The 23303-nt window shown below is 37.8% G+C and overlaps 1 protein-coding gene across 3 annotated transcripts in view; it reads left to right on the plus strand.

The window, feature by feature from the left end:
* LOC127811590 (alpha,alpha-trehalose-phosphate synthase [UDP-forming] 1-like) overlaps nt 1–19198 on the plus strand; it is a 94222-nt gene extending 75024 nt beyond the window's left edge. For 2 of the 3 annotated variants that reach the window (XM_052351587.1, XM_052351588.1), the window contains exons 11-18: nt 372–559; nt 14369–14486; nt 16699–16878; nt 16955–17077; nt 17164–17251; nt 17354–17484; nt 17585–17683; nt 18372–19198. In XM_052351587.1, coding sequence (XP_052207547.1) covers nt 372–559; nt 14369–14486; nt 16699–16878; nt 16955–17077; nt 17164–17251; nt 17354–17484; nt 17585–17683; nt 18372–18794 — 1350 coding nt within the window. In that variant the 3' untranslated portion in view covers nt 18795–19198. The remainder of the gene's footprint in view (nt 1–371; nt 560–14368; nt 14487–16698; nt 16879–16954; nt 17078–17163; nt 17252–17353; nt 17485–17584; nt 17684–18371) is intronic. The other variant, XM_052351585.1, reaches the window with a different exon arrangement.
* Nucleotides 19199–23303: the final 4105 nt, after the last annotated feature.

A 23303-nucleotide genomic window follows, 5' to 3' on the forward strand; every position in this document is an offset into this window, starting at 1 on the left:
GACACATTATTAATGCCATGCCACCACCCCTAACTTTGTTAGGATAAGTGTAGTTGATGATGATGATTACTCTTGTGGTACAACTTTCTTTCTAAAAAATGGGCTGTCTTGAATGCTGTGCGGTTGCTTCCATTTTAGGCTGTGGTGCATTGTTTAATGGATCAGTTATTCCATTCTGTTCTACTAAAAGTGTAAATGCAATGAGAAGTTTATTTGTAATGCTATTTTCTAAATAAAACTGACAACTATTTATAGTGAAGATTTTTTGAAAATAATTTACCCCATAAATGAGCTGTATCTGCCTTTATTCAATGAATGTTTCTGTTTCTAATCTGTTCTGACAAATAATAATCCTTTTGGCATATCTGAAGTTTGCAGGTGCTGCACAGTCTCTGGGTGCTGGAGCAATTCTCGTGAACCCCTGGAACATTACCGAAGTTGCTACTTCAATTGGGCAAGCCTTAAACATGCCTGCTGAAGAAAGAGAGAAGCGACACCGGCATAACTTTATGCATGTGACCACCCATACTGCTCAAGAGTGGGCTGAAACTTTTGTGAGGTATATGGTAACAGATGATGTCAATTTGAGTTGGAACTGAACAAGGATCTCAGAATTGATGTCATTTTATGCTTGTGAAACTAGAAGAAGAATGGCCTTTTATTAACATAGAGCAAGAATAGAAATCCTGTTCTTTTTCCTTTTAATGAACAAAGAAAATGAATGGCCTTTAATTCTTTCTGTGCCTGAAAGCATGACATTCGTTATGTGCAATTTTCTTAGAGTGAAAGACTTATTCATGTGAAAAGGAGTATCAGAAAGAAAATTATTCAACCAATACTTAAATCACCCTTGATAGTTTCATGTTTTGAGCAGGCACTGTGTAGACTATATGCATGAAGTTTTGTTTCTGGCAGAGATCAAGATTTAAGTTCATTTAGGAATTTCATTAGAATAAGGAATTTGACTTATAACAAGATTCAAGACAAGATGAATAAAACACAATTAAGATAGTTCCTTGAGTGGTTTCTTGACTTATAACAAGATTCAAGACAAGATGAATAAAACACAATTAAGATAGTTCCTTGAGTGGTTTCTATTGAAGATAAGGCATGTGAGATACGATTAACATGGTTTGATCAAGTGAAAAGGAAACTAATAGAGGCTCATGCAAGTAGAGTGGATGAAATAGAACAAGTAGGTGAACCCAATGCATGAGGCTCCTGCATTGTGGGCTTTGGGGAAGATCAACTTGTCAGGAGCCCTAACGTTCTATAAAGGGCTTCCTTATTATTTTTTGTATGGCAGTTAAGTAGGTGGTTGTACCTTCAAGCTTTTGTTTGGGTTGTACCCTGTAAATAGGCTTAGCGCCAACTTCACACTAGAGTTGGCAAATGGGTAGGCCGGGCCAGCTTGGCCCACCCATTTCATGGGTCGGGCCGAATTTGGCCCGCAAGGGAAGCGGGCCGGGAAATGGGGGCCCGACCCAACTTGGCCCTATGGCCCTTAATAAATTGGCCGGGCGGGGCTATTTTGGTGGGCCACCCCCATTTTTGGTGGGGCAGGTCGGGCCACGAGCCACAAAGCACTGGCCCGGCATGACCCGTTTGCTACAGTGTCAGGCTGGGCCGGTCGGCCCATTTGCCAACTCTACTTCACATTGCAGCTGGGATTAGTATATAAGCAACTAATCTAGCCTAATGAGAATTATCAAAAATTTCCAGTCATTTTCAGATCAATCTCTCTCAATTTCTCTCCCTCTCGAACCTTTTCCGCCTCCTATTGCTCTAATCTCCCTCCATTCCTCTCTCATTTCTCCCCTAAATTCTGCCCTAATCCTCATCAATTGCAGAGAATTAGCCCATCAGGTTCAAGATCCTGACAAAGTGGTATCAGAGCGGTTCCTTAGGCCTTTGAATTCCCCTGCTCGTGAGATCTAGCCATGGCCGACAGTACACGGATGAAGAATTTCAAGTCACAACTGCAGCAGATGAACACAACAGTAACCGATCTTCAATCGCTCATGAATTTTCTGGAAGTTGGATCATGCTGGAATCACAAGGCAATTCTAGTGATGGATCAGAAAATTGAAAAAGTGGATCGGAGCAGGGTTGAATTGATTGAGATGACAGTAGAAGGCCTATCAAGGAAGTTTGATGGCTTCATGATGATGTTTGCAAGGCAGCCTCCAGTAAGTATCTCTCCCGATTTCCCGATTAGGGAACGGACTGATCTGATCCCTCCTCCTAGGACAGCTGGTTCTGTAGGATTGGAGATGGAACCTGCTGTAATTGGAGAAAATTTGGAAAGGACTATCGGAAGGCGACAGGAAGTACCGACTACACAAAACCCTCCGTACTTTTTGATGCCAAAGCTGGATATTCCGATGTTCGAAAGGCAGAATCCAAGATGGTGGATAAGGTGCTGCGAGAAGCTCTTCTCATTGTATCGTATACCGGATCAGTGGAGGATCACATTAGCCTCTACGTATTTCAATGATGTAGCAAACTCATGGTTTCAAAGTTGGATATGGGTGCAAGGTAATTACAATTGGCCAGATTTTGTTGAAGATTTCTGTGGCAGATTCGAAAATAGAAACATGACAGATATAGTCAAAAGAGTTTAACAAACTGAAGCAAGAGGGTTATGTCCAACAATATCAGGTGAAGTTTGAGGAATTGAAGTCCTTAATGCTTAACCTCAACCCATATCTAATTGAGGTGTATTTCGTCTCAAGCTTCATCAGTGGCTTGAGTGAAGAACTACAGCATACAATCAAGATGTTACAACCAAGGACTGTTAAACAGGCTGTGGACGGTGCTAGGTTACAGGAGTTATTGGTGGAAGCAATCAAGAAAAAAAAAAGAAAAATCCTAGAGAGGGTTACATGTGAATTCGAATCAACAAGGAGCTCAAACAGTGATGGTGAACTAGGGAGCTAATAAGGAAATTGTAAGGAATACTAAGAGTTACAGAAACACAGCAATTCAACCAACAGTTGTGTTGAATCAACCTGCAGCTGGAAGATCTATAATGGTGGAACAGAGGAGACTTAAAGCAAATGGGGGCTTGAGGCCAAAAACCAACCACGTGGATCAATGCAAGGATTAACCGGTTTTAAAACTTTTTCAAAACCAAAAAAAACACATAACATCGCACAATGGAAGCGAAAATAAATCCTTGCAAGATCCGATATTCATCATCCACGCCTGAGATGCTTACAAAACCCTCCAACGGAGCCGTAGGACCCTCTCAATGGAGGTGACCCGAAGCAATATGTGGTCCCTTCCTTCGATTGCACCGTGGCTGTCCAACAGCCTATCTATGAGGGAGACAGTGACGAGAATGCTGCACCAACCAAGCTCGGAACAAGAAGGAACAATGGCTACAGATGAACAAGGAAGGAGAAGAAGCAGTAGAGAAGCAAGAGCAGGAGAAGAACAAGGAGAAGAACACGCAGAGGGGAGCAGCTAGTGAAGCCTCCTCTAACCCTTTCAATCTCCTCTTTCAAATTGCAATCTGCCAAGCCCCTCCCCTCAACTTCTCCCATGTGCCTTCTTCTATCCCCATACCTCAATCATCACGTGCATCAGAGCATTAAATGCTCTAATGCGACAAAGTCGTCAAGCATTAATGGCAGAAACAATCGACCGCTTGACACACCCGATCGACCGCTTGAAGCAGCTGACCTTCCTCATGCACCAGTCGACAGCATGCGACTGGTCGACCATGTGTGAGCACCAGGCGGTCGACTACTCCATACACTAGTCAATAGGTTCTTTCAGCCATGCTCCAACTTTGTCTAACTGCACTAAGGCCCTGCTATCCAATAGCAATCTCCCATAACCATAAACCCATGTGTCCCACACATAAAATAGCAACCAACATCATTGTCCCACAGTGACCACTAATAGCAACTGATCACTAATCCGATACATTACTCAGTATGCGTGTGACTTTCTAGGTTCACAGTTATGTAGCAATCAGGACACGTCAACTCCTTGACGTCAGTCGATCCCATCTACCTACTAAGAGGATCTTTCCAAATCCCCAGAGTACCCTAAAAGATTCTGAGTATCCTCTAGTCAAGATTCAGGACGATCTTAATAGCAATGAAGTCCAACTTCATATGAACCTATTAAAGCTCCTCAATTACCGTGCACTATAGTCCTTCCATTGACTAACATCCCAACCAAGTGAGAGCCATGGGCTGATTAAACTCACAGGACTCAGTAGCTAGGTCTGATCTAGTAAGGTGTGATCGAGGTAGCATGTCGAATCCAATCCAACATTGAAACTCTTTCCAATCTCATGCTTACCCTAGCTAGGGGATTTCTAATCATTACCAACACAGACCACGTAGGATGTATACCTCCATCCAATGGAGGTCAATGGATCTCATTAGTGAGCATCTACCTCCATACACCACTGCAAAGAGACCACACAAAGAGTATTCTCACCTCTTACATTGGATGGTTCTGCTTAATGGTAAATCCTTGACACCAGTCCACAAGACACTATGTTGCCTATAGTCCAAGGACCAGATATACAATCGAGAACCAGCAACAACTCATTAATCCTCAAGCCAAGTGATCTGTCGCAGGTGTCACATTCAATGGATGTTCTACCAACACCCACCCACATGTCTACTATATACATCTCATGCAATGTGGCGTGTGACTCATCACCCCATTCCCATTAGCATCCTATGCTAACAATGGTAATAGCCTATGTGCCGGTCCACTAATCAATAAATTATATTCCCCTTCTGATAAATTTAAGGACTGGGAATACCTTTATGAAATCCCGAACTAGAGATCCAAGTCACACAGTCTCAACACTTTGAGAGTAAGAACTCTACCAAAAAATCTAAGAACTCATTCATAAAGGCGAGAGGAAGAGATATGAATGAAGATATGACATTTTATTAATATCAAGAATACATCAATAGTGCCACTCACTTACATCTCATTAAGTGTAAATCTAACATTTAGGGTGCTATCACTAACAAACTTTCACTTTCACTATTGTTAATTTACAAACAACAACTACTGAATCGTCACATGGTATCCAATATCCATCTTTTGAAGATGGCAATTCAGTTGAGCCTGTGTCAAAGCTTTAGTTAATGGGTGGGCGACATTCTCTAATGAAGCCACCTTCTACAGTTGCACGTCCTCACATACTACAATCTCTCGAATCAGATGGAAGCAACACTCAATGTGTTTGGACTTCTGGTGAGACCTGGGTTCCTTGACCTATGCAATAGCCCTGTTGTTGTCGCAATACAAAGGTATTGACAAATCAATGGATGGGACCACTTTCAGTTCAGAAATGAACTTCCTTGTCCAAACAGCTTCCTTGGCTGCATCACATGCTATCACATACTCCGCCTCCGTGGCGGAACCCTTAGTTATTTCCTGCTTAGAACATTTCTAGCTAACTTCCACCATTCATGACAAAAACAAACCTAGATGTGAATTTCCTATTATCCACGTCAAATTAAAAGTCTAAATCTATGAACCCGTCTACACAGAGATCACCTCCTCCATAGGCCAAAACCGTATCCCTAGTCCTTCGCAGGTACTTTATGATATGTTTCACAGCCACCCATTGCTCCTCACTTGGGTCAGACTAATATCTGTTGGTAACACTTACTGCATACGCAATATCAGACCTTGTATAGAGCATAGCGTACATGAGGCTCCCCATCGCCGAAGCATAAGGAACTCTTTCCATGCGCTGCCTCTCTTCCAGAGTCTGTGGAGACATCCACCTAGAAAGTGCAACTCCATGCCAAACAGGTATTAGCTCTTTCTTGGAGTTCTCCATGCTAAACCTCTTTTGCATCTTGTCTATATGCAGGCTTTGGGAGAGACCTATTTATTTCCTCTCTCTATCTCTATAAACACAGAATCCCAAGATGAAGGTCACATCTGCCAAATTTTTGATGGAGAATTTATTGAACAACCAAACCTTAGTCGACATCAACATGCCAACATTGTTCCCTATAAGGAGAATGTCATCCACATACAAGATAAGATAGGCTCTCACACTCCCACTTATCTTCTTGTATATGCAAGGCTTATCTGGATTATTTATGAAACCAAACTCTCTGATCTCAGAATCAAAACAGATATTCCAAGAGCACGATGCTTGCTTTAGCTGGAAAACCTGATTAGGATTAGCTGATTGTGTAATACCCCGAGAGCCCAGAGAAGTTAGAATATATCGAGGATAGTGTAAGAAAGAAAACAACACCAACTGGATACCTTTTGGGCTGAATGTTGGCAAAGAACTCCCAACTTAAGCGTGCTTAACCTGGGGTAATCCAAGGATGGGTGACCCCCCTGGGAAGTTCGTGTAGGCCCATCAGGGTAAGTTGTTCCGGTCCTTCCTATCGCTCGAGCGGGATGTTACAGGTGGTATCAGAGCCGACCCCCGAGCCTCTGAGCGCGATGGTGGGGCAAACCTCAGCGAGGAGGCTGAGTCCCGAGGGGGGTGTGAGGCCCCTATGGGGGGTGCGTGTAGGCACCTTAGGCGAATCCCACATCGGCCATGCACGGGGGGAGATCTGGGACCGGTTGTAAGGTCGCATGACGAGAACGTCATGTGTTTAAGGGGGGGAGAATGTAATACCCCGAGAGCCCAGAGAAGTTAGAATATATCGAGGATAGTGTAAGAAAGGAAACAACACCAGCTGGATACCTTTTGGGCTGAATGTTGGCAAAGAACTCCCAAGTTAAGCGTGCTTAACCTGGGGTAATCCAGGGATGGGTGACCCCCCTGGGAAGTTCGTGTAGGCCCATCAGGGTAAGTTGTTCCGGTCCTTCCTATCGCTCGAGCGGGATGTTACAGATTGGAATCCCTAAGGTTGTTCCATGAATATATCTTCCTCAACATAACCATTCAGGAATGTTGTCTTAACATCCATCTGTCAAATCTCATAATCATAATGCACGATAACGGCTAGCATCACCTTGATGGACTTAAGCATAGTGACTAGCGAGAAAGTATCTTCATAGTCAATTCCTTAACGCTGGCAATACCCTTTCACCACCCACTACGTTTTGAAGGTTTGCACCTTCCCATCAGTACCGATCTTCCTCTTATAGATCCACTTACAGTCTATGGGAACTATTCCCTCATGGGGATCCACTAGAGTCCAGACCTTGTTGGAATACATAGATTCTATTTCTACCCGCATAGCCTCCAACCATCTATTGGAATTGATATCACATATTGCTTCTTCATAGGTGGTAGGATCAACCACTAGATCACCCTCGCCATATTGGAACATATCCTGCATCACCCCCATACTAAATCCATATCGTTCTGTAAGGCGAGATACTCTACCAGACCTACAAAGTGCCTCGAGGATGACATCTGACGGACCAACCGACTCATCCTCATAACTAGGTACGATCTGTGTCCCGGAAGATTGCTCTCCCAAATCTATCTTCCTCCCGACGCCACCTTCCTGAAGAAACTCTTTTTCCAAGAATATGGTATCTCTACTTACTAGAATTCTTTGATCACTTGGAAAATAGAACTAGTACCCTAAATAATCGTTAGGATACCCCCCAAATCTACCTCTATCAAAGCAAAAGTCAAACAACCCTAGACCTTAACATGCTTAAAACTGAGAGGTTTCCCGCACCATATCTCATATGGGGTCATCTCGACAAACTTAGTCAAAGCCCTATTCAGGAGATAAATTGCAGTCTGGAATGCATAACCCCACAAGGAAATGGAAAAATTTGTATAAGCGATCATCGAACGCACCATGTCCAACAAAGTACGATTCCTATGCTCAAAAACCCCATTTAACTAAGTCTTCGATAGATCCTTGGTCAAGATGTCCATAGTCTTTGCTATATCATTGGTATGTAGGATTTCCACGCTCAATTTTTCTTTTTATGAAGTGCGTGTGTATTTAGGTCATTTTGAACATGTTGAGTTGTTGCAAATATTTTAGTTAGACAATTATAGACACCCAAGAGGGGGGGGGGAGGGGGAGAATTGGGTTTTCAAAAAAATTTCTTGATTTTAAAGAGTCTTTGAATAAAACAGTTTTACCTTTTTCAAACTATGAACGATAATGCTTTTAAATATAACATTGACAGAAAATGATATGTAATAAGTGTAGAATAATTTCAACACAAAAAGATTGATCCTTTTTAGGTTTTAGAAAGTTGTTGTTGAGAATTAAAACTGATAACAATTTTGTTAAAAGATAACACTTATTGAAAGTAGAATTTAAACTTGCTAAAACATAGAGAAATGAATCAATGCAGCACACAAAGATTTTATAGTGGTTCAGCTCAACCAGCCTACTCTACTCCCTTGGCTCCTTACCAAGGATTTCAACAATCCACTATAGCTTTTGCAGGCTCAACTATAACCTCAACTTTTAACAGGTGCAACTGTAACCTCTAGTTTTCAATGGCTCAACAGTAATCGAATACACAACTTTTGCAAGGATCAACTGAAACCTCTTTACACTGTGCTTTTTATGGGCTCAAGCACTAACCACAATAAGATAAGTGATGAATATAAATCAAGTACTTTGAGAAGCTATTACAAGATTGAGATCAAATAACAAGGTAGCTTCTCACAAATAAAAGAGAGATGAAAAGATTGAGAAGATAAGCACTCTTTCTCTCTTTCTCTGATTGAAGATGAAAACTTGAGGAACTTTTCAACTCAAAGCAGTAGTAGAAAGTATTCAAGAACAACATGTTTCTTGATTTTCTTCTCCTTTTATACTCGTTGTCAAGTGAGAGATATTTGCTAGAAATACCTTTTTCTTCCCTCAAAATAATCATTAAAATATTCAAAAATCAAGATGAATGATTGAGGGGAAATTTAGAGCCATTTTGGAGTCTTAACGGTCTAAACTTTAAATTAAAAGCACTTGCAATGACTAGTTTAACGCCTAGTTCGACAGCTATAAATTTCAGCTTCATCACAAAAAAATTTGACTATTATAGGTCCTTACTCGAGTAAATTAATCATTAATCGACTATTGATGCTCATTAGTCAAGTAAGTTTTGACTACACTCAATTATACTTGTTTGCACATAGCTTTGCAGAGACATGCGTAAGATACTCGATTATCACTCATAAATTGTCGATTATACATCAATTTTTACTCGATTGCACATGAAAAATACTCAACTAAAAGAGAAATACTTCAAATACAAAGATCCAAACTTTGTTCAAGCAAGAATTACTCGACTAAGGAAGAGAGATACCCGACTAATATAAGATTTTACTCAATTTTTGCTTAACTCTTAGTTGACTAATGCTTGAGTAATGAAACTTGACATTTCTCTTGGAATAAATACTAGATTTATTCTATACCTTACTCGACTATCATTCAATCAACATATATTGTTTTGAATATCATCATCAAAACAAATTTTCTCATCAACAACATCTAAATCAGAAACATAAACATTGAGATTAAAATAAACACAAGTGTTGTATGTGAAAGTTGGATAAAACTAACTTTTCAATTAAAATCACTTGGTTGCATAGAAAGCCTTAGAAGATAAATGAGATATTCTTAAGGCATATGGTTTTGATAACAAGTTGAGAACAATATATGTTACTCAACTAAAAGCTTCCCTTTTCTAGATTCAAATAAGAATCAACACATAACACAAAGATGCAGCATACATATGCACAATAATCTTTATGAAACATACTCACATAAAACATTCACAAGTCAAGTAAATCACTGTTACTTGACTAAAATAAGACATATAAAATACTGCACATATGTTGAGCACAAAATATGTTGCATAACAACAAAACACAACATATAAGACAAAGATACTTTAGCTTGAGCATCAAGATCTCTTAAAACAAGAGCACACATAAGACGAATAAATCATATCTATGATATATATATTTTGTAACCTCTAAAGCATTATACACAATTTCTACTAATGCATATTTTGAGTAATCCTTGAAGGATAAACATTTCAGAATTTCATTACTCAAATGCATTGAATGTAAACTAGATTCTTAAGCTAGACAAGCAACATTCATTTAACATGAAAAGTTCTTCAAGAAATCCTTCTTATATTATAGGACTTGAGAACTTTATAAATTTATGCTCTAGAACTTAGGAACACTTGCCTAAGTACATATACATTTACTCAAGAGAAAAAATGATCAAATAAAACACATTTCTCCTAGATTTGAGAAATGCTTCCACAAATTTTGAGCACTTAAGATATTTCCCAAGCTTAAGCTTACTCTAAGTGTCGTGAGGATATATGATATTTATCCATGACACTAATGCATTTTGGATGTTTTAGAATATCCCTTGAAATCCTAGAACAACACATTGACATATCAAGCATAAAAACATATTATGATTTTTAGCACAACCTTAACATGAAGGAAAAGACAATTTAATTCTACAAATCAAAACTCAAGTACCATCACTTGAGTATATGATCATTTACTCAAAAATCTTGATGTTTAACACTTAAACATCATATATGAAATATATAACACATTATTCTTAAACATTTAGTAATGCTGCCACATAACGCACTTAGCATATCATGAGCTCCATAAACCACTCATGCATTATCTTTAGGATGACCCCAAAGAAAGGCATATTAAAAGACATATCAATAAAGCATATGGTTAAAACAATTTTAACACATATGAGAACATCAATAACTAAATCATACTAAAAGATAAACATATCAAGGTTCCTTGACATTATAAAAAATTCAAGGCAACCTCAACATATATCCTGTCAAGATAGGCTTAACATATCCTTAACCCTTAACCATTATTCAAAATAAGAATAAAATAATTTCTATATATACAAGTGTTGTGAATAATGGGATTATATGAGCTGGTATGCTCATGATATATGGGGATCTGTGTGTGCATGTGCATGACTGTAGCTTACCATATCAATCCGATTGATGGCAGGCTAATCAAGGAGCAACAGATCAATCAAGGAGGCCACTGCCTTGATAGATTAAGGTGTTATTAAGAAGTTTCCTAAGTTAAACTTAGGAAACTTTCTTAATACTATAGCTTTCTTAAAAATGTATATATGTTTTTTGGTAGTGTTTGTAGATAAAATGTTTATAGCGTCTATTGTTTCTAAATTTGTATAGTTTCTTTTTCGGTCGTTCCTATCCTCTATAAGAGGACCTTGCTTGTGTATATTGGATTGATTAAGAAAGGAGAAGTATTCTTTTTCTCTACAACAAGACATATTAATAAGCCTATGAGAACATAACATAACAAGATTCCTTGAGTTAATTCTCAAAGCATTCTTAACATGTCTTTCATTAAAGTTTTGCATACAATAATCATCATCAAAACATTCAAGAACAAACTCAACATATTGGGTGTTTGAGAGGTCTCCTTGATAATGCCTCTATTGTTTCTTTAGTGTTGGAATACTTCTCCTTTGCGGCATCCCAGATTTCTTGTGCCACCTTTGTGAAGGATGAAATTTACTCTGATTTGATGTGTCTTCAGGGTCGGAATATTTCTCTTTTGTGGCATTCTTTTGTGTCATCTTATGGAGGATGACATTTACTCGGAGTTCTTCTGTAGATTCATTTTATTGGTGTGGTTGTGACGATGGTGGACAAAGATGAACAAGATTCTTGGAGATGGGTAGTGGCTGACGATGGCAGTGTTTTCTGTTGGGAAATCAAGGTTTCTCAATTTTGGCTTCAAGAACTTCACCATCTTTGCCACTCTCTCTCTCTCCCCCTCTAAACTCTCCGTTTAACCTTGCATTGATACCATGAAGAAGTTTGGAGTTTAAACTTCTCACTTTATTGTTTGGATTGGACAAATTTATACACAAATGGTAACTACTCTTATGGTGGCATTACACAAAAAAAACTGTCAATTAAAAAAAAAAATAACTGTATAATGAATGAAAAATTGTCCTTATAGTTTGCCTAACTACCTAACTGTCTCTATTTCTTGTACATAGATTTCTACAAGTCTGGCCAAGAAATCAAACTCTCTCCTTTTTCGTCAACTTCTGGATCTTTGCAACATCACTAGGGCACTTAGCTTGGAAATCTTGGTAGTAATCAAGCTCCTTCCACAAGCTACTCAACTCAACATAATATTGACCAACAGTTAATTCTCCTTTTTTGATCGCATGAATCTTCTTCTGAATTTCATAGATCTAGGCATCGTTTCCAACTTGTGAGCATGTTTGGGCTATTGCACTCCATATTTTCCAGGTTGTGTCGAGTAGTAAATACCCTTTTGCTATGCTTGGCTGCATAGAGTTTAGCAACCAAGAAATGACCACGGAATTCTCCAATTCCCATTGTTTGAATTCAAATGAACTGGGTTTTGGTTTTGTACCTTTGACTCCAATGATATATTCCTCCAGCCCTCTGGCTTTGATGAACAACTTGCAAGAGCAGGACCAAGCAAGATAGTTGCTTCCATCAAGCCTAACGGGACTAATTAACAAGGAAGGATTATTAGCAGGTGTGGCAGTCCAGGTTTCAGCTCTGGTTGAGCTTTCTGTCACTTCAGATGACCTAGTTTCCTCTGTCTACAACATCTGGCTATTGCTTGTCCGTCCGCTTCAACCTGGCTCCGATACCATGTAGGATTTTATACGATGTAAATAGAAGATGAAAAATATTATTTGCTATTCGCGAATTACATGACCAAACCCTTCTCTTATAGGGTTAGGAAATTTGTACATTTAGGTAGCGTTTGTTAAAATGAGCAAGATAAGGGAGTATCAAGATAAGATCTGAATGCTTTCCGGATCAAGATATGGAATCGTCAAGATAAAGCTAGGAAGCTTTCAAAAATTTTTATCAAATTGTTTGTTAAATTTTTTTTTAATGCACTAGAGGTCTCAAGCGTCATTTTTTTCTTATCTATAAAGATTAAGATATGCTTATCTTGAGAGGGGGGGGGGGGGGGGGGAGACGAGCATATTTGGAAAAATCAAGATAAGAAGTCACGTGACTTCTTTTCCAACTTCTTTTCCAAGGGTCACCAAATAAGTTTAACAAACACATTGGAAAGGACAAACATTCAAAATGCTTCCCATATCTAACATTTTCCACCCCATATCTTGGTTAACAAACACTACCTTAGAAATATGCCAAAAGTAAACAGATTATACAATCAAGAATATTTACAAGATATAATAGGATCTTTCCAAAAATAAGATATGATTGTGAATTGAGGATATGATTAGATCCTGCAAGATATGGAAGCTTTCTGGATATAAAGACCCAATCACTGTTTAGGAATAAGTAGCTTTTGATAATTTGTGCGCATGCTCTTTGTGGGATGAATTACTGAAGAATACTGTTTTTTGGCTTAACATAATTGTTTGCGAGGCAATGTGAATAATCCTCTTGAAAAAGAATTAATGATGTGTGAGCTGTAGAAACTATTGGATTCTGTTACCATCTTCAAAGCTCATTGAAGCAATGGGAATAAATCAAACTTAAATGAATTTTTAGTCAATCCATGAATACAATCCTGGCAGAGTTCTTTAGGGGTGTATCTGTCCAAGACTGTGCTCATGTCCTCTGCCCCTTGCCTTTTGGATTCCGTGCTATTCTGCATGTTTTTCTCTTCATAATATTTGATATGAGCCTAAAAATATTGTTTTTCAAGAATTAGATGGTATGATTAATGCTCCATTCTGTTTTAGGTATTCAAGCTTATTCATGCTGCAGCCTAAACTTTTAACCTGATATTATTTTCTTCAAATATCAGATGTAGGGAGCAATATTAAGTTTACTGCTTCGTTATTTTACTCTAGAAGGGTAGATTCTTAGACGGGTTCTTAGACGGGTACTGTCTTAACTATTGTGTAAGGTTTTCCTAGTTCTCACCTTGTATTAAAATTAGCTGTAGACCGGTCAAACTAACCTGGAGAAATGTCGGCTGAAGAAGTAAATTGAACTTCCAAAAAATATTGGCATTTTTATATCAAAACTTTCCTGACAAAGCTCATATGTTAGTTGTCCTGCATCTGCAGACTTTATTAGTTGTTGCTGATAAAGTTTCATTTTCTAAGATATGGAAGATGTGAACTGTCTGGTGGATTAAGAGTCACTCAAATTGTTGGGAATGCAACATCATTTGGTTTCTGGCACCGTCTTGGTGCTTTTGACATGTATTCCCCTTAAGGATTAATCACAAACATAAAATAATTTACAGTCACCAGTGGGTTAGGAAAATTGTTAAAAAGTGAAGCAACATTGAGTGGTTTTGTTTTACATCTGTGCTGCTTGAATTAATTGTACTTTCACGTTAAAGCTTTCTGTTACCTCAGATACCTGAATTTTGACCTGAACTTATTGCTGTTTGCAGTGAACTTGATGATACAGTTGTTGAAGCTCAACTAAGGATAAGACAAGTTCCACCTCCACTTCCGGTCAAAGATGCAATTGAACATTACTTGCATTCCAGCAATAGATTACTTATACTGGTATGCATTGCTTGATTCTAGGGACTAATGGATATGAGTAGCCAAGTACAATTATTTAATGATTCCTGCAACAAGAAGTTGATTAATTAAATTTCATTAGCAAGATCATAAGCTATATTAAGTTTCATATAAAAGAAGTAAAAAAAAAAAAAAAAAAAGAAAGAAAAAGAAGAGCTTCTCCTATGTAACAATTACGTCAATCATACTTGTGTACATTGGCCAAAGCTACTGTGTCGCATATTAAGTCGAATCATAATTGCTGGTTTTGTTTGGAAAAACAGTCATCTAATAATTTTCTTATTATCCCCCTCCAATATTAACAGAACTTACCAGCTTAGAACTTTTTATGTTGCTTATTATGATCAATTTAAATCATTCAATATATGCTCTTCCTTCTAAACTAACTCCAAAAACTTTGAAAATTTTTCTAGGAATTCTGCTGTATGAGTCAATTATACTGGAACACTTTGGATTACTTATTTATTTGATGTGGGATCATGGTCTATATCATTCTAATTCCAGAAAACAGAAACAAAAGTTAATGAAGGAGAACGATTGAAGAAGGTAGAAGACAGTAAGATGACTAACAAGAGAAACCCTGGAAACCAAGGCAATCTCTCAGACCCATGTATTTATACAGATGTGACACAAAGGACAGAAATTCATGGAAGTAAAAACATAATATATCTCAAAGCAAAAAAAATAAAAAAATAAACATAATATATCCAAGACTTTGAGATAAAATATCCAAAATAACACAATTCATTTGAATTGCACCATATTCTCAAGTGATATGCATGATTTGATCATGCAAATAGAATGAGGGTCTCAATCTGACCTATTGGCCTTTTAGCATGAAAAATACCAAATCTTTTCTCATTTTTGCGATTTTATCCAAAACTTTTAATTTTGGCAATAAAGACCCAATTTGATAAATTGAGTGCAATTTTATCCCCTAGTCAAAATTAATTAGAGAGGCGTGTGGCTTTACCTAGGTGGCACGCCACTTGTCAATTTGAGTGGGCCTACGTTGACTGTTGTTGAAAAACAATAAAAAATAAAAATCAAATTAATTGGGTCAAAACCCATCTTCTCCCCCTCCATCAGTTTGCCTTGCCTTTGCGCAGCTACCACCTTCTTCCTCCACCACAGGCCGCCTCCTTCTCTTACATCCTTCATCGTCATGGTCGTGACCTTGCGTCTTTCCCATGGCCAATGGTCAGTCAGTTTCACCATGGCGCGTCTTCCCCATGGTCGACGGTCGATCGATTCAAGTGCACAGTAACCGTCGACGACAGTGGCTGACTCCTTGTGGGTTATGGCTCACCATCATGAATGCGCCATGGCTGTGACCATGGTGATGGGTTGCCGTGACTGTCTTCACCTCGGCGATTAACCGCAGCCGTGGCCATAGCCGATGTCTGCCATGGTCAACGATCCGCATCTTGCCTTGGACGCTAGCTTGTCGTGGTTGTCTTCTCGTCGCCAATGGTGTTCGTCGTCGCCATGGCTTCTAATCTTCTCCCAGATCCACGGCCTTTTGTCTTCTCAATCGGTCAACCCCTTTGGTTCGCCATGGAAGATGTCGATTTGGTTCGACGTTTCATCGGTATCATCAAGCCATCATTGCCTATTTCATGTGGCCTCTAACAATGAAGGATGTAGGAGAAAGAGGGGTGGTCGACAGAGGAGAAGTAGGGTAAGAGTAAGGAGAGACGGTTGCATTGTTGGAGATTCTCTTCTATTTGATTTTTTTTTTTAATTTTTTTTTCAACAACAATCAATGTGGGACCCACTCAAATTGCCAAGTGGTGTGCCACCTAGGCAAAGCCTCATGCCTCTCCAATCAATTTTGATTGCGGGATAAAATTGCACTCAATTTCTCACATTGGGTCGTTATTGCCAAAATTGAAAGTTTTGGATAAAATCTAAAAAACACGAAAATATTTGGTTTTTTCATGCTAAAAGGCCTAACCTATTCTCTATGAAGTACTAATATTGAAGTTTTATTTTTTAAATTATGCAAAAGTTCCAGAGTGTCATTCATCTCTTCTTAGTTTGTGAATGCAAGTTGGAAAGTGGTTATTTTCAGTAGTTAAGGGACTGATAGTGTCAAAAGCTTGAAAGGCTGTAGGAAGTTTTATTCTCTCAGTTATCTGATGTTAACATGGGTTTTCAATTATGTTGCTTTTGACATCTGGGCTATCTACAGGGGTTCAATGCAACTATAACTGAGTCCGTGGATACTCCAGGAAGAAGAGGGGGTGACCAAATTAGAGAAATGGAACTTAAATTGCATCCTGAGCTAAAAGAACCCCTAACAGCACTCTGTAATGATCCAAATACAACCATTGTTGTCCTCAGTGGAAGTAGCAGAGCTGTCTTAGATGATGTATTTCATCTATCTCCATTTCTCCCTTCCTTTCAATCCCTTTTTATTTGAAATTCTAAAACAAATCCTTTTACAGAACTTTGCTGAGTACAACATGTGGCTGGCAGCAGAAAATGGGATGTTTCTTCGGTTTACAAGAGGAGACTGGATGACTACAATGCCAGAACATTTAAATATGGAATGGGTAGATAGTATTAAGGTAAGTGTCGTCAGTCTTTCCATTTGCATTTCCAGCTTACAATTTCTGGTGCTTTCCACACTTTTGATGCTTTTGGTACTTTCCAGCATGTCTTTGAGTATTTCACTGAAAGAACACCTCGGTCACATTTTGAACCCCGAGATACTTCACTTGTATGGAATTACAAGTATTCAGGTACTTGATTATTTGATGGAGTTTTCTCTTCCAATTATGTTAATTATTAATACTTATTCTAATTCTGTCTCACATTTTAATGGTATGTTACTGCACTTTTAGATCTTGAATTTGGAAGACTGCAAGCTAGGGATATGTTGCAACATCTCTGGACAGGTCCGATTTCTAATGCATCTGTTGATGTTGTCCAAGGTAGCCGTTCTGTTGAAGTGCGGCCAGTTGGGGTTACAAAGGTTACTCAATTTATGTTTACGCCATAAATGTTTATATGAATTTATGGTCTATGGTTGGCACATGTTCTTTTACCAATTTGACAGACTGTGCTTCATCCAGGGAGCAGCAATTGATCGCATATTGGGAGAGATAGTTCACAGTAAATCCATTTCAACACCAATTGATTGTGTCTTATGCATTGGGCATTTTCTGGGGAAGGTATGCTACTTCCTTGAAAACTGAGCGTTACTCTAAGACTCAATTTTATATGAAAAGGTTTTCAACTCTGAATTTTATCATAAAAAATGTTAGTCAATCATACCATATATAAAAGAGAGGTCATGAGCAATCAATTAAGCTCCAAGTCTTACAAGATAACAAGCATTTGCCTAGTTTCATCATACTAAGTAGAAGTTGGTGGTAACTGATATAGCAAAAGGTTGAACACCCCTTTAAGCTGAGCAAATGAAAAATTGAATATATAGAGTATAAGCTCTTAGTTAAAATAGAATACAAGTGCGGATGACGCAAAAAAAAGAAAAAAAGAACAGAGAGAGAGATTATTTAGGATTTTTTTTTTTTTTCTAGGCAAAGTTAAGCAAGATGGTTAAAATGCCATATTACTTCATATATTCTCTGCTTCTTTTATACGGCTTCCTGAAAAGCTGTTTTAGTTTTCCAGTTGTGGTTGTTCCTCCTTATAGCGGTCCCTTTTGGTTTCTATTTAGTATCTACAACACAAACTAGGGTCATTTTTATATATAGCTTTACCCTTATTCTGCAAAGAGACGATTCATATATAAGTCAAACCCTCCATCTCTAATCATAAAGGATCAATTAGAGTCTGCCTTGCTACCAAGACCATTTTCCTCTCTTAGGCTGACAATTATATTTTTCTCTCTTTGAGGATGAGGACATCTACACATTTTTCGAACCAGACCTTCCTTGCGACACGATGGGCGCTCCAAGAACCAGGATAAGTGATGCAATAAAGCCGCCTGGAGAGAGAAGACCACTCGTAAAGCTTCAAGCCAACAGAGGTGGCTCCAAATCATCTCATAACAGAACGCAACGACCCCTCCCAAATGCTGCGGACAAGAAAGCCAACAACAACAACAACAACCACCACCACCACATGGGTGGGACTGGACGGCGGCCATCGCCAGAAAAGAACTCGTGGAGTGTGCTTGATCTCAAGGGGGAGAATTACTTCTCTGGCGCAGTTGGCCGGACCCGCACCACCGCTCGGTATCTCCTGGGGTCATCGGACGACGTCGTCGCCTTTCTGAAGGAACTGGCCGAGTCATCTGTCTCAAGCTCGCCACCATGATCTGAGCTTTAGATTATATTATATATATATAGATATATCCCTTGCACAAGTTGTCCTGCGCTAGTAGTATATCTCTATATATAATTCAGTCTGCATGGTTGGGCTCTTGAAAACGCTGTGTTGCTGAAAGCTTCAGAAAGAGGCATCTTAAACCTTGGCATTATAACTCAGTTCTTACTTGCCAATGCTCTCTTTCTCAATTGTTTCCATGGCTTCTTCTTCTCTCTACTATTGGTATTTTAAATTTTTTATTTTTTGAATAATGATATGGGTTCGGAGCCGGGACCCAAAATGTCCTCTCATTGGTAATGACAATCATTGCCTATGCCCATGAATTCAGTCTAGGATTTCAAATCTATGATCACGATGCTTTCTCATTGTTCGAAAGTTATGAGTTCAAGGTGGGTAGTCATTCTAATAGTTTTAATGTTGCTTTATTTCTTTATTGTTTTTGTCGATGACACCATTGGACTGTTCTTGGTAACAATGATTTTCCCTAAATCTTTTGTTTTTTTATCAAGGGAATAGTTCATTAAGAAGCGTTTATTAATCAAAATATGAGAAAAAAAATTTAGATAAGAGAAGCATTTCGAATGTTTGTCATTTTTAATGTATTTATTAAATTTATTTTATTTTTAAAAAAACTTTCACATAATCTCTTACCTGGCTTTTCTTAGATAAATTTTTATGATTCGTTTTTAATTAAATGTACTTGATATTTTACAAATAAGTGTAAATTATTCATATATTTTTATGAGATAATTAATGTCATTTAATATATTTTTAAAATTTAAATTTATTAAGTTATTTTTACAATAAGTGTGATTTTAAAAGAATTTATTTATTTAAGTCTTATAATTAATGTCATTTAATATATTTTTAAATTATCATATATTTTGATAATTTTTAAAATTTAAATGATATTATTCCTTCCATCAATTTTTAAAATTTAAATTTCTTTCTCTATATATATATATTTTATTATCTAATACAAATTCATTTTATTGATTTTTTAAATTATTTTATTTAATTTTATATTTTATTATCTATTATGAAAATATTTTTTGATAATTTTTAATTATTTAAGAAAAATTATTATAATTCCATCAATAATTATTTCTACTTTTTAAGTCTTTTTAAAATTTATTTTTGAACATAAATTTAGGAAATAAAACACTATTTTAAATTTTTATTTTTATTTTTTGACAATTCATGTTAATCATAAAATATTATTTTAATCATAAATTTCTTATTGATGTTAATTTGAATGACTTTGATAATAAGAATATTTTGGTAAAAAAAAATTCTTATCTCGATGCTTATTATATGTATTTAATAAATATATAAAAAAATGTATACAATTTTCAATAAATTTCAAAAAATTTAACAAATAGTTTAGTAAAAATGTTGAAATATTTTTTAACTTTGTGTTGATCATTTTATATTTTAATTCAAAAAATATTTTAATTTTATCTTAATATTTATTTATCTTACTCATTTTAATAAACACATCTAATATTATAAATCCAACAAAACGATAGACAAAGCCAAAGTTGGGCAAAGAAATGAGGTAACCTATTGCCAACTTTCCTGACACATGAAAATGTCAACAAGCCACAAAGTAGAAACAATGAGATGACGAAAAGATTTGGAGAATGGGTATGGGGTTGTGGGTTTATACATTATTTTAAATAAATTTTTAAGATATAGGAATGTATTTAAAAATATTTTTAGAATCTTAGATTTATTCATTTTCTCTGTCAAGTAATCCAATCTTCATACCCACTTTAGCTTTGTGTTTTTTGCATTACTTTAATATATTAAACGATTGAAGACATGAGATAAAGGACAATTATATGATAGGAAAAGGCATGGCTATGTGCTAGGATCACAAAAATATTTTTTTGAAATAAATTATTATTTTAAATATCATAATGTAAATTGATCGAATAGCATGTGTCTAATTGTAATAAGAATAAAGAATTATGTATCTTACCCAACAAAGAGAATTTTAAAAAAATTAAAAACAAAGCTTACAGGGGCCACTCTTTTATCCGGCAAGAGGTTTTTTCATTCTTTCTTTCTTTCTTTCTTTTTATAGCTAAGATCCTATTATGTCCAATGATAAGTCAAGTCTTATGATGAAAGCCCACATCCTACCGAGAGACCTAAGCCCAAAGCCCATTGAGAGACTTGGTATCAAGTGACCAGGGCAAAAGACCATCAAGTGATTGACCGAGAAGTGAGCTAAGTGACTGAGAGGTTAGTCGAGTAATCGAGGGGTTAATCAAATGACTAACCGAGAGATTAAGAAATCGACTAACATTATACTGAGAGACTAAGAGATCAACTAACCTCACATCGCTGGGAGGTTAGTTGAGTAATTGAAAGGTTAGTCAAGTAATTGACTAAGAGACTAAGAGATCGACTAATCTCATACTGAATAGCCCCTCATAGAAGCCTCTCTCGACGTCACCAAGGGACCCTTCTGGGAGAGATTCATATGTCACTCATCCACAAGAAGATGTATATTTGGGAGGCTATTGTGGGTTACCCAAACTAGAAGCCTCTTTCCAAACAATGTAAGAGACCCTTTTGGAAAACTATAGACCCCAAGAGACTTGATATTCAGATATTACTCACATGACACCGTGAAGATCAAGTCAAACTTACCTCCAATGTGCCCGCCTATAAATCCAGAAGGATGCCCAATATGCCGTTAAAAAATGCAATCTTTCTAGTATATTCCTCTCTAAAAATAATAGAACTTTCCTCCGGTTGAGGTACACTCAAAACTATACACTTACTACAACTTTTTTTGTTCTATTTTCTACACTTTCATTTAGAGACTGACTTAAGCATTGGAGGGTCACCCACACTCCTAACTGATTTCTACCTTGCAAGTCATCCATAAACTCTTATCGAGACACTCTCACATTACAAAGAAAGTTATTGTTGTTTTGTGTCATCTGTGGGAAATTCAATCAAAACGCCAAAAACTCAATTTGCAATGACTCAAACAAGAAGCATTGCTAATTGACAGAGTTAAGAGAAAGCAAAGACATAGTGTAACGCCCCGCTCCCACTTACGGGAGTTACTCGTGAACAATTACCCAAACTGTTCACCTGCCCGGTCTGAGATGAAGGGCGAACTATGTTTCAAGAAGAAACGCCCTAGGTGGGAACTAGGCTTCGCCTGGCCCTTCGCTTACCCAGGATCCATAAACACCCTAGGACCTCGCGACTTTCTTATGAATGAAGAAATAACCCGCTACACCGCCCAAGGGCTTCAAGATGCTTCTTAACACCGGGCTAGACTAAGGGGAAAAACTCTTACTCAGAAAAATCCTCCAACTTTTCCAACATTTCATCGCTCGAGGACTCCTTCGGGGATTTATAATTTCTTCTATAGCCCAAAATCTCCCAAAATTGGGCCCTATTGTTTCCCCTTTTATTTCCCTAGTTTTTTGAAAATTTTCCCTTTTTTTTTTTTCGCATGCGGGCCCCCCGGCCGGCTGGGCCCTCCTTGGGCCCGGCCGCGCGCTGCCTGGGGCGGCCGCGCGGGCTGGCCCAGCAGCGGCCGCGCTGCCGGGCGCCTGCCGCGTGCGCATCCGCGCGCGCCTGCGACCGCGCGTGCCCCACCTGCTGCCTGCCGACCTGCTGCACCCCCAAATTTCCAACAACTCCCTTTTTTTGAAGTTCCAACTTTCCAACACCCCAAAAATGCCCAAATTCTCCAGAATTTCCTTTCCATATATACACATCAAAATGTACCCTTTGGGCTTAAAGAAATCCTTACACAAGGCATATACAAATTAAGCAAAAGTTTCAACATTTAGAAAAAAATATTCAAATGTCTTCATGCTCAAGCCTCCTTCTCTTGCCAAACCTTTCCATAGCATGCTTCAATACCTACAAGAGGTCAAATAAACCTCATGAGCTCCAAGAGCTCAATAAGGGTGCAATGACATAAAGTATGAAAATTAACAATATAGATGCCAATGCCATATGCAAGTGCCTAGGGTTTCAATACCTCAACCCTCAAGGTTAAAGGCTTCAACATTCCCACCCCAACACACAATTTCATGGCCATGAGTCTCATACACACAAGCATATGCAAAGCAAGCACAAAATGTTAAAATGCATACAAAAGTCATGCTAGCCACCATCCACTTGGGGCTTTCCCCTTACCTCAATATTCCATGGATCTTCAAGTTTCCAACAACTTCAAGCCTCCAAAATCACTTCCTTTAATTTCCTCAAACTCCTTATATGAAAAACAAGCCTAGGATTATAAAGAGATCCTTTAAAAATGAGAAATACAAGAAAATTATGTAACCTTTACCTCTAGGCTTCTTGGATTTCTTTTTCTCCTTTTTCTTCTTCTTTCTCTCTTCTTCATTCCTCTTTGTTTCCTTCAAATGGCTAAAGGGAAGACTTCCTCCATCTTCCTTTCTTTTCTTCTTCAAGACTCTTCAAATGGGAAAAACTTGAGCTTGAAGGTCCACT

This window comes from Diospyros lotus, chromosome 10 (assembly GCF_014633365.1).
Source record: "Diospyros lotus cultivar Yz01 chromosome 10, ASM1463336v1, whole genome shotgun sequence".
NCBI lineage: Eukaryota > Viridiplantae > Streptophyta > Magnoliopsida > Ericales > Ebenaceae > Diospyros > Diospyros lotus.